Source organism: Capricornis sumatraensis, chromosome 4, assembly GCF_032405125.1.
Source record: "Capricornis sumatraensis isolate serow.1 chromosome 4, serow.2, whole genome shotgun sequence".
Classification (NCBI taxonomy): Eukaryota; Metazoa; Chordata; class Mammalia; order Artiodactyla; family Bovidae; genus Capricornis; species Capricornis sumatraensis.
The window spans coordinates 137579189-137592262 of record NC_091072.1 but is presented as its reverse complement, the minus strand read 5'-3'; the positions used below and the strand labels follow the sequence as shown (position 1 = coordinate 137592262).

Genomic DNA, 13074 nt, shown 5'->3' with positions numbered 1-13074 from the left:
CACAGGCCTTAAGAAAAAGCGGGAGGCTGCAGGATCAGTAAGAAATGTAAGAAATTTCTTTTTTTTCTTTTTCTCAATATTTTTTAGTTTATCATTGTATGTCAGAGAGGAATTCTGAGTATTTTCTGAATGCTGACAATTTTGGCAAAGATAACAGAGGAGGTGCCTGTTGTTACTATGTTGAGTGGGTACATTTGTTAAACTTGGCTGGAGCCCAGGCAAATAGAATTTTGGAAGGTCTAGTGGTTTTTTAAAAAACTGTTTACAAGCTATTCCTCAGTATTCAACTTAGAAGATATTCTGAGTGCAAGCATATCTTAAAGATATCAATACTATGGGTCTGATTTCAGACCACCAAGATATAACAGGGGACATGAAGTTTTTGGTGCAAAAACTTTTTGGTTTCTCAGTGTATGTAAAAGTTATGTTTACACTATGCTATAATGCATTAAACATGCTATAGCATTATGCCTAAACAAATAATGTGCTTACCTTAATTTAAAAATATTTTATTGCTAAATAATATTAACCATCATCTGAGCCTTGAGTGCGTGGTGGTAGTAACATTAAGGATCACTGACCACAGATCACCATAATAAATAAAATAATAATAATGAAGTTTACACACTGTGAGAGTTATCAGATGCTTCAGAGACACAAAGTCATCAAAGGCTGTTGGAAAAAACGGCACCAATAGACTCGCTACACACAAGGCTGTCGTTAACTTGCAATTTGTAAATTTTCCAAAATTTACAATTCATAAAAATTTAGAAATTTATTAACTTAAAAATTCTATTTCCTGTGAAGCACAATAAAGCAAAGCAATAAAAAGAGTTATGTCCATGTTAATGAGTACTAATAAGAAATGAGTTCTAATAAGACTATGCCAAGAACTGTTTTGATTTTGTTAGCTGAAATGTATCTTGTAAATTATGATTTTAACCTTGCAGAATTGTGTAATTTCATATTTTGTTTTTCTCCTCAAGGATAGGATTTCTCAATCAGGTAGATTTCTGGAGTGGTAAAGAAAAACTGTTATGAATCATCAAAATTTTCTGAAGCATCTTGGTACAAAATAAGTGCTTCCATCAGTGTTTAGCTCCATTTCTTTTCAAAAATCCAGGCCACGTGTGGAATTCTCTTTTCTTAAGTCTCTCGAACTGTTTTCAAAATTTTGAAGCACTTGGTAAAAATGCACATTCCCCAGCTATGCTCCCAGGAAATTCTGATCTGAGAAGTTGGAGGTAGGGACATGGGCAATGTTTTTTGTTTGTTTGTTTTATTTTTTAATTAATTTTTATTGGCATATAGTTACTTTACAATATTGTGTTAATTACTACTGTATGGCAAAATGAATCAACCATACACATACATATACCCTCTCCCTTTTGAACTGCTTTCCCATTCAAGTCATCACACTGCATTAAGTAGAGTTATGGGGAATATTTTTTTAACAAAATCCTCAAATGATTCTTAAAATCAGGCAACACTTCTTGAGAGCAGTGGTTCTCAAACCTGAATACTTAGGCAGCTTAAAAAAAAAAGCCTCTGGTTCCCACCTCAAATTAACATGATCAGAATTTCTGGTGGCAGGGTCCAGGCATCAGCATTTTAAAACTTTCCTGGACATCTAGGCTTGAGAATCACTTCTCTCAGATAATACTCCAATACTCCCTGGTGGCTTGGCTGGTAAAGAATCCACCCGAAATGCAGGAGACCCAGGTTCGATCCCTGGGTTGGGAAGATGCCCTGGATAAAGGAATGGCAACACACTCCAGTATTCTTGCCTGGAGAATCCCATGGACAGCAGAGTCTAGTGGGCTACAGTCCATGGGGTTACAAAGAGTCAGACACAACTAAGTGACTAACTTTCACTTTCTCTCAGACAATACTTTAGTAAAATATTACAACAGGTTTGAAAAAAAAGGCTGTGGGATAATAATTTTTTACTTCTAGTATTTTCCTAAGATAAAAAATATTAAATTTGAGCAAGTATTTTAAATCAGAACACTTTAGCAGGAGACATATATTATGTAGAGTCAAACTGAGGACCAGATAATCAAAATTTCAGGGATGGAATAATTCAGTCTCTAGACTTTTACAAGAAATTTACAAGTATACTGTTTGAGCCTTTACAGCATGTAGAATTCACTCTGGTAACTGGTTCACAACAGACTATGATATGCAGACAGGATGCAAATTATCAGGTGAAGTAAGTAAAGATATGAGTGAGTGTTAGTCGCTCAGTCATGTCCGACTCTTTGCGATCTCATAAACTGTAGCCCACCAGGCTTCTCTGCCCATGGACTTCTCCAGGCAAGAATACTGGAGTGGGTTGCTATTCCCTTCTCCAGGGGATCTTCCCAACCCAGAGATAGAACCTGGGTCTCTTGCTTTGTGGACAGATTCTTTACCATCTGAGCCACCAGGGACACCCAAAGTAGAGAGGTGAGGGAGCAAGACTTAAGTTTAACTGTGGTAGGATTTAAAATTACGGTCATGAACAGACTTAATTATTCACCATTCAGTTTGCTTCCAGAAAAGATTCTGCACAGGTGTATTTACTTATATGATCTCCAGTATGGTAACTCTTAATTGTACACCTCAGAGTTTGGAAAACACTGAAAGAGCCAGGTTCAGTTCTGGGTGATGGCACAAGGAGAAGTTGGCAGATTATCATGCCTTTTGATTTCAGGGAGCTTAGCTTTATTCTTTCAATGAGGTACATATTTGAGGATGATCCAGTACCAGATGGTGATGTTGGCTGGGAGAGGTTTTCTCACCTACATTTGGCAGCTCCACTCGGACGTGGTGCTTTCAGTGCCTGAGACTTCCAGTCTACGCTATTTCACATGATCATTGGGAAGCGTTAGGTGGTAGAGATGCAAAGACACGTCTCATTAAGGGTCCCGTAACTATGAACATCTGACATCTGTGCTGAAACCGGAACTGGATGCAACCTTCAGGTGGTTATGGATTCAAGTGGTATGTTGCTTTCTCAAAAGCCAGTACTGAAATTCACTATATTAACCAGGCTTGTAATTTCTAGAGGCATTTTTGACTTGAAGAAATAGATGATAAGTCAGTGGGCTGCTCATTTTAAAGATGACCTTCTCCTAAATGGCCTTCCTCTTTCCCAGAAGTTGGACAATGACTTTAGCTGATGACTTATTCGTCATTGAATAACACTGGTCATAGCTACCCTGATTTGCAAACCTATAATGTGCCATGGTACTTTGCGTAAAAACTCCACAACAGCCCTCCAAGGCATCCACATTCTGTGGTTGAGGGACCCGGGGCTTTGAGAGGTGAAGAAACTTGCCGAAAACTGTAAGACACCTAAGTGACACAGCCAGGTTCCAACCAGCTGTCTGGCTGCCCAGCAGGGGTTCTATCCATCTTGCCACCAACCCCTGCAGTACGTACAAGAATAGAATGAACATTCATTTCTATAAACTGCAACAAGCAGCTGTTCATAAAAGTTTTCCCATAGTTTAGTATTTGATCTGAGAAAGAAAAAACAACCATCTTCAGCGTTCGAGGAGCTTATTATTTCCACAGTCTTTCATCATGTTAAAGAATAACACTCTGATTCTTTATATCCTTTTCTCAGTGCCCTTAATTTTAAAAAATGTTGCATGATCCCTTTATCGGAGATTTTAATGAAATCAGAAAATAATAAGTAACCCAATCTAAAGGTGTTCATCTTAAATGTGGCCTGGCTCCAGAAATTCATTTTCACCCCATTCCTCATCCCCCTTTCCAATGTCCTAAAGCACAAACCCATTGGGTGTCCCCTCTGTTTCCCCGAGGAAATATTTCATTCATATAATGTCTCCTTTGTAATCAACGCTGAGAAATGTCACTTTGATTAAACACAATTCTGAATGACTAAGACCACAGTACAATAAATTCTCCAGAGCTATCTTTCAGAACAACTGATTGCTCTCTAGTCTTAATCCTCCAGAGTCTTATTTAATCAAAATGATGTTGCTAATTAAGGATTAAAACCTCCGAATAGAATAAAAAAGAAAGATTTTTCTTTCTCCTTTGGGCAGGTCAAGGAGGCAGAATTTGCTGTAAGGAAGTAAAGAGTTCCTTCCACCTTTGGTAAAATAGCATTATTCTCTTTCGTCTGGACTTAATCCAAAATAGGCCTGAGTGCTTTGTAGTATTAATATAATATGGCAGCAGGGTGGGGAGAAGAAAAGGAAGGAGGAAAGAAAGACAAAGAAAAAAGGAACTGTCTCAGATAGCTACATGTAATAATACCTAAACAATATTTATTATAATTTTTTCATTTAATGCTTTAAATATGAGTTCTCTTTAGACATTTTGTCTGATGCTATTTCTGCCTTGCTTTTATCTATTGCTAACACTGGTGGAAAAGGCAATATTTTAGAAAAATGTTGCTAACTCATTTCACAGAGAAGAGGAAGAAAGACAACATATCTCAGATATATCTGATATCCACCAATGAATGACAATAACAACAAAGTTCCCTACTAAGTGTTGAACTACATTTTCTTAAGATCAAAATTTCAAGTTTTTTTATTGAATTTGCATTTGATAATTAAAATTGGTTCTTTAGAAACACATAACACTGTAAAAGAACTCACTGGGAGAAAAAGACTCATAGAAATGTGGTTTGATTTCTATGGACTAGAAATTCTGTCAGGTGCTGGGAGTGGAGTGAATGTGAAATAAGAGATGTTGGTTGATGCTTTAATGGATATTTAAGAAGTAAAATTCTTCTTCCATCCTTCTCATCTTCTTGCTGAATTTATAATCCTTGCTGAATTAGTCTATTACAATGTAGACATAACTAAGAAAAATAACTTATTGATTACTGCTATGTGCCATGTTCTCTACCAGCAATATACATATTATTATCTCTAAGAAAATCCAAGAAGAGGTATTATGATAACCCTTCAGAAATGGTTAAACTCATAAAGAATAAATGACATTACTAAGATCAGGCAATTGTGTAGAGCTGAGATTTCCACCAAGGCCTGTTTGGCTCCAAAACCATCTTCTATTCAATACAACACACCATCTCACACTTGTTTACGTGGAGGACAAATTCATCAGTGTGTTTCAAGAAGGTGCTGGTAAGCTGTATTGGTCTATACCTGACTCATAAGCTCCTGGGACTACTGGCTTAATCACTGTCACAGGTATTATCTCACTGTCACCCAGCCTAATCAATGGCAAAGGCTGAATGACTGCCATCAAAATGGACCCAGAGAGCAAACAATGAGAAATGCACAAAGGGAAAAGGATGTTATAAGCCTGTTTTCTCTCCTAGCTAGCTCTGCTGCTGCTGCTGCTGCTGCTAAGTTGCTTCAGTCGTGTCCGACTCTGTGCTACCCCATAGATGGCAGCCCACCAGGCTCCTCTGTCCTGGGGATTCTCCAGGCAAGAATACTGGAGTGGGTTGGCATTTCCTCCTCCAGTGCATGCAAGTGAAAAGTGAAAGTGAAGCTAGCTCTACTTACCAGTTAAAAAGGGATGTTCGTTTCTGGGATCCACACTCCTGAAGTCTGTAAGTACCCAATGGACAGACTATAGCTCTGATTCCTCCTGTGCCGAGGCAGAAGGCCAACAGTGCTATGTGAAACAGCCTTGTCTGCTCTTTTTTGGGTACGTTGTTAATCAGATGGTGAGTGCCTATGTAGAAATCCTCCAAGGGAAAGGCAGCCATAGATAATAAAGCAGTGCCTGTAGATGGAGAAAAAGAGAAATAAATATGCATAGACCACTGACTCACCAAAGCACACCAGAAATAAAGTTTTTCTTCTGAATGTGGCCTCATCTTGTGATAGTCTTATTAAAATATTAATCATGGCAATTCTGGAGGCAATATAATTTTCCTAAAAGTAAATATTTCCCTCAATATGTGTTTTTAATGAATCCAGAGTCCTAGTTTATTTTTCACTCGAACTCAAACCACCTCTCAGAATGTATAAACAAATCATGTCCATTTTTGAGGAACCTTTTATTTTGTATTGGAGTATAACCGATTAACAATGTTCTGATAGTTTTATGTGGATAGCAAAGGGACTCAGCCATACATATACACACTGCTATGTTTAAAACAGATAATCAACATGGACTTATTGTACAGCACATGGAACTCCGCTCAGTGTTATGTGGCAGCCCGTATGGGAGAAGGGTTTGGGGGAGAACAAATCAAGTCCATTTAAACAAAATTAAAGCAATTCAGAAACACCTGATGTGAGATAGTAAAGATGTCTGCACTCCCACCCCTCAGAGAAAACCATCTTTCACAATGGTTATTTGTTCTTAATCAGTAGAGACAGAAACCGCTATGATCTTAGGCAACTCAGAAGCCTGCTAAAGAAAACTTTTGGGTTTTTTTTTTTTTTTTTTTTTAGCATGAATTGCTTATATTTTTCTTTTTAAAATTTTTTGTTGGAGTATAGTTACTTTACAATATTGTGTTAGTTTCCACTGTATAGCCAAGTGAATCAGCTCTACGTCTACATATACATACACATGTATCCCCTGTTTTTTGTATTTCCAGATGTCCATCAACAGAGGAACGGATCAAGAACATGTGGTACATAATACACAATGGAGTATTACTTGGCCATAAAAAGGAATGAAACTGGGTCATTTGTAGAGGCATGTATGAACCTAGAGACTATCATACAGGGTGAAGTAAGTCAGAAAGAGAGAAACAAATACCGTATATCAACACATATATGTGGAATCTAGAAAACTGATAGAGATGATCTTATCTGCAAAGATGATTGGTGTTGTATATGTACACTACTATGTAGTCTGACCAAGTGAAAAGGTGTAAATCATGCTTAAATGCCTCCTCATCAGAAAATATTCCCTGATACAGAAAAGCAGCCTTGTCACTATCTGTCCTGTCCACTTCCCCAGTTTTATTTTTTATCATTGTGCATTACCACCCAACAAAATAGCTATTTCTTGATTTTCTCGTGTCCCATTTGAGAAAGTTAGCTTCATAAGAAGAGACCACCTTCTTCTCTGTTACATTCCAGAACCTGGAACAATGCCTAATAGTCAACAAGAAACATTTGTGGAATGGTGAATGAATATTTGCCATGCAGTGACTTAGTTTATGTTTCACAGAACTGAAGCAGTTTACAAGTTTGAATCACACTCTGATTGATTCAGTGAATGGTACTTGGCCATCAGATAGAAATGTACACAGGCTGAGTGTCTGCTACCCATCACTTCCTCATCATCTTCCCTGTCGCCCAAAACTGCATTTCTGCTGCACTGGTTGGTTTTGATGAACTACCTTCCTAAGTTCCTTAACTCAGAACTTGGAGTTAGTTTCTGTCTTTCCATCATATTTGTGCCCTTCTTTAGTTGATGAGTTTTTTTGTGGTTTTATGTTCTTTCCTGGATTGATACTTCTCCATAACCTAGACTAGCATCCAGAGATTTTCTGTTCTCTCTCTAACCTCTCACCATGATTGTTTACTGGAAGATTTCCCAAACGTATTCATCTCATCTTCAGTAACTCCTTTGTGTCGAGAAGACCACCTTGAACTTCACAGTATAAATTTCTAGATTTTTCATCAACTTGGTCTCTATACCTTATCAAACAAATGATATTTTACCAACATTGCTTGCAATCACTTCACTCCCCAAATTTTAAAGATATATTTCTTTTTTCGTTATGTAAAGTAGCCCAGGATAGTGTTAAATTCACTCATTTTTTTAAGCAGGTAACCATAGCTCATAACATGGAAATCATGTATTCAAATGCAATCTTAATCTATATGACTAATTAAAGGATCATTTTTTCATGAAAATGTTTCTCAGTTATTCTACATGAACTTCAAAACACCTTTTTAGCACATTTCATTTTAATTGTGAAGCAAATAAACATCACATTTCACATAGAATTTGTCACAAATTTGGGCTTGTGATAGGAAGGGGGAAAAGGAGGGCATTCTACAGAAGACAGACATTTGAAGAGATAATTAATATAAAATATAATCAGTGCAATGATAAAGGTATCAAAGCAACTTCTAACACACAGAGACACACATATACACTTACTAGTATCCCTCAAATTATACAGAGAATAAAATAAATTGAAACAACATTCTAGGATCATTCGTTACACTTTGTGCTAAAAACAAGGTGGAATAACAAAAATCAACCATTTTAATAAAAATCCACTAAAATAAGTTGTAAAACAATCCAGTCAGAAGTGGACACTCACCTAGAAAATGCAGAAATAAGCAAATATGGACCCGTTTGTTTCTTCCTAGGCAGACATCAGCAAGCCAACCTGCAAACACCTGGGTAAGGATGGACACTCCAATAAAACACAATTTCAAAATGGCGGCCTGGTAATTGCGATAACCAAGCTTGACAGTACAGAAGGGAATCATATTGCAGACGACTTCGAAGAAAGTGAACCTCTCACACAGCTCTACTAGAAACAAACAGATTCCAACCTGAATTTTTTTCACGAAGTATGAGGAAAACAAATAACCAATATGTCTTATGGTTTTCTCCTTCTCGATGCTGTGATTTAAGGGTATCCTCTCATCAGTGTTTTTAAAGGCTGCAACAGACATGACTACCCTCCTCGAATATTACTTAAGTTAGTGGTTTGAACTTGGTGATTTTTGCCCCCATCCCTCTAATGAAAAAGTAAATAAGATCTTTGCTTTGAATCTCACAACTCCATGCTAAAGTGTCATAAGGCTTTTTTTGCACGTTAATGTTCATTTTGATGATCCAAGAGAACATGAGAAGAGACATGAGTATTCAAACCATGGTAGCTCAGTGTGGCCAAATCTGATTTGTTTGTCTAATTACTTAGAGGCTAAATTAGGCTTTTCCTCCAAAATTTATATTGAATTGCATGAATCCAGTTTCATACATGTGGAAACTCATCTGCCTCACACTGATAAAGGTTTAAATACGGAGGCAGAAGAAGCAGTTTTTCAGGAGAATTTAAGCACTAGATCAAGAAATAATTTGAGCCTAATAATTTCTGATACTTTAATTAAAACAAGCCAGAACAGTACCTAGAGATAAAGCACAAAAGGAAATCTGTTTGGAGGGGGCAGGATACCTTATCATTATTACATTTCTTGTTATTTTTGGTTGGAATTCTGATAAGAAAGCTAATTAGGTAACAAAAGTGCTAGTACATTTAGGTAACAAGCAGAGTTTGCAAGAAAGTAATTTAAGTGCACTAATGAAAGGAGAAATTTTTAAACAAAAACCCTGTTCCTTTAAGTTGACCCCATGCTTGTAGAACAGCCTCTCAGAGGAAATCAGAATGAAAAGGTGCTATTTGATTCATTATTAGTCAGCAAGAGGGGTACAGCAGCTATCCTACACATGCTTTGGGGAATATCGACTCTGGTATCACCCTGACCCTCCAGCTGGGTGAATGGATGTTAGCATTCTATTTTGGAAAGCAGAAGAGCACAAATTAAGCTAAAAAAGTGGCAGTAAAAAAAAGAACATTTTAACAGTTAGGAGTTTAGCAGAAGGACATAGGAAGACAAGGGATTAGAATTATTGGGTCAAAGTCATAATAATTCAAAACATAGGGGGTGAGTACAGGAATGGTATTTTCATATTGGAGTTGAAAACAGAAGACTGATAAAGACTTTTGACTGTGATTCTTTGACCTGAGAGATTGGGTGCAAAACACTTTGTGTGGACCTCCTCTAAGGGTCTCATTGGAATGGTGGCTATCTTCACCAGCTCAGCACCGTTTCTCCCCCTTTGGTTAACAATGCCCTGTTTTTCCTTTGTGTGGAGTGATCATGCAATTTCTTATCCAAACTTACACATATTTGTGAGCGAAAGTCATGCTATTTATAGTTATTCCTGAAAAACAAGTACACACTGGGATTGTGTAGGGCAAACCCCAATGTGTGGTCCTTCTACCTTTGAGGAATGACTTCCTTCTATTCCATGACATCCTGGTGGGGCTTTCTTCTGGCCAAGGGAGATCAGCACAGGTCTAAGATGGTTGTTTTGCTGTTTCTGCACAAGGAATTTTAGTCATAAGTGGGTTGATAAGATTAGACCTGGTGGAAGCTGAGACTGATGGTACAACCCAATAGGGATTGTCCATGTGCCCCTGATGGAGAGCTTAGGACTGTTCTGGTTCATATTCTTCAGGGGGACATGGTTAGTTTTTCCTTCTGTAAAGGATTCAGTTTCTTTTCTTAAGAAAAATCTTTATTGAATTTGTTACGATACTGCTTCTGTTTTATGACTTGGTTCTTTGGCGTGCCATGTGGGGTCTTAGCTCCCTGACCAGGACTTGAATCCACATCCTCTGCATTGAAGGCAAAGTCTTAACCACTGGACCACCAGGGAAGTCCCAGGACTCAATTTACAATCAATTTTGGTTTAAATTAGCCCCCTTTGATTTCTGTAGCTTACAAAGAACCCTTAGTGATAGCTTTTTTTCTTTTTCCCATTCCAGATGGAAGGGAAAGTGGTCCCCAGCCACTGGCTGATGTATTAATACTTAGCCAGTATTTGACAAAGAACTCCTGCAGTGTGATCTCACAAGCAGGGTAGCGCCACCTCTTACCGGGGCCTGGCGATGATTGCTTGAATTCTTTGGCTTCTCTGTGCATTCTTGCCCAAGGACATGACTCAGGTGGTGGGAACCTGTCATCAGGGGATGGTTACCAGGGAGTGTGCGGTGTGTGCTCTGTCCCTAAGTCGTGTCTGACTCTTGGCGACCCTGTGGATGGTAGCCCACCAGACTCCTCAGTCCATGGGATTCTCCAGGTAAGAACCCTGGAGCAGGTTGCCAATTCCTTCTCCAGAGGATCTTCCTAACCCAGGGATTGAATCCTTGTCTCCTGCATTGGCAGGTGGATTATTTACCACTGAACCACCTGGGCTTCCCCAAAGCAACAGTATTTGCTGAGTAGAGTTGAAACAATAGGAAAGCATTTCTCAATACTGAGCTCAGAATGAACTTAAAGGACAAGTCCCAACTCCACTTGAGAATAACACTTGGCCGGAAATATTGAATACTGTCATTATAAATACACTTGAGTCCTGAAGTGGGAATTTAGGCATACTTTATAGCTTTATACAACCCTATCCTAACGCCAACACCCTCAGGCTTGTTTTCTGTCCTTCTCCCTCCATGCCACCCTTAATAAAGTGACATTTTCCCCCCATTATAGAAATAGGTACACACAATAGATACAATTTGGAAAATGTATAAAAATAGGAGAAAAAAGCAGTGAATCTTTTCAAATCATTTCCTTTGATGTTGTCCCCTCATGGCTAGTTTTTATTAGCATGCTTTAAATATTTCAGTTGTATAATTGTATACAATTAGTGTATAATATGTTTTCTACTGCTTTTGTAGGTAATGTTAACATGCCATAACAGTTTAACATGCCATTGTGAACTCCTTGTAAACATGAATTTTTATGGTTGCATTAATAGACAGATACATGGCTTACTTAACTAATTCTCCATTTGGGATTAGTTACATTTGTCTCAGATCAGTTATGTCAATCTTTCTTTAACTTTGGACCTTGAGCTCACATTTAAAAGAGAAGGAACATTATTAGCAAAAATTTAATGAATATTTGTGCATAAAAGTTCTCATTCCCTGATTACAACCTTAGGCTAGTTTCTCAGAAATAACATCATTGGGTTAAACTGTGGGAAAGTTTTTAGGCATCTTGATATTTAATGTCAAGTTATAATACAAATCAGGCATGTTTTAAAATTAAAGAGCCTGTATCATTTTTGGAATGCAAAATTTTACTTATCATATTTAGTAGAGGAAATATATTCTAATACATATTATAGATATTATTTATATTATATATTTATAATATACATATAATACATATTTAATGTATCTTATTTAATAGAGGAAATTAGTCAAAGGCCTATTTGATAGCCTAATGCCCACCCATGATTTTTACTAAGCACCCAGAGCCTGAATGTATCAGATTCCACAAGGGTTTCATTGGAAATGTACCAGAAATGTAAGCCCCACTTTTAAGGAGAATATTTTTAACAGTTTTACATTTTTAATAATTTAAAAAGTATTTCTATGAAATATCCCCAAGTTGATTATAAATTCTGAGAATACTGTATTCTCTTTCAAAATGATTCTACAGTATGTTGGTATAATAATTTCAAATTTGATATGTACTTATGGAATAATTTTTTATAAGTCCTCTCTAAGCATTAAAATATTTTTTTAAATGAAAGATAATTACTTTACTATGTGTGTTAGAATAAGCATTTTTAAGGGAATGGTGGGAATGTAAATTGGTACAACCACTATGGAGGACAGTACAAAGTTGCCTTTAAAAAACTAAGAATAAACCTATCATATGACTCACTGATCCTACTACTGGGTATATACCCTGGGAAAACCATAATTCAAAAAGGCAGATGTACCCCCAATGTTCATAGAAGTACTATTTACAGTAACCAAGACATGGAAACAAATTAAATGTTCATTGACAGACAAATAAATAAAGCTGTGATATATATATGCATGCGTGGATGTTAAGTTTCTTCTGTCATGTCTGACTCTTTGAAACTCTATGGATTATAGCCCACCAGGCTCCTCTGTCCAGGGGAATCTCCAGGCAAGAATACTGGAGTGGGTTGCCCTGCCCTCCTCCAAGGGATCTTCCTGACCCAGGAATGGGACCCAATCTCTTGTATCTCCTGCATTGGCAAGCCAGTTGTTTATCAATAGTGCCACCTGGGAAGCCACATATGTATCTATTATATATGTATATATGCACACACACACAGTGAAATACTACTTGGCCATAAAAAACAAAAATAATGTGTAACCAGAGATGATCATACTAAGTGAAGTAAGTCAGAAAGAGAAAGACAAATGCCATATGATAGCTCTCATATGTAGAATCTAGAATATGATACATAGAACTTGTTTAAAGACAGAAACAGATTCATAGACATACAAAACAATTTATGGTTCAGTTCAGTTCAGTTTAGTTGCTCAGTCGTGTCCGACTCTTTGCGACCCCATGAATCACAGCACGCCAGGCCTCCCTG

At 37.4% G+C, this 13074-nt stretch overlaps 1 protein-coding gene across 1 annotated transcript in view; it reads right to left on the bottom strand.

The window, feature by feature from the left end:
* Nucleotides 1-8597, bottom strand: part of SLC15A5 (solute carrier family 15 member 5) — a 93468-nt gene extending 84871 nt beyond the window's left edge. The window contains 2 exon segments of the mRNA XM_068969731.1: nt 5499-5721; nt 8237-8597. Of these exon segments, the coding sequence (XP_068825832.1) occupies nt 5499-5721; nt 8237-8597 (584 nt within the window).
* Between the last annotated feature and the right edge of the window lie 4477 nt (nt 8598-13074).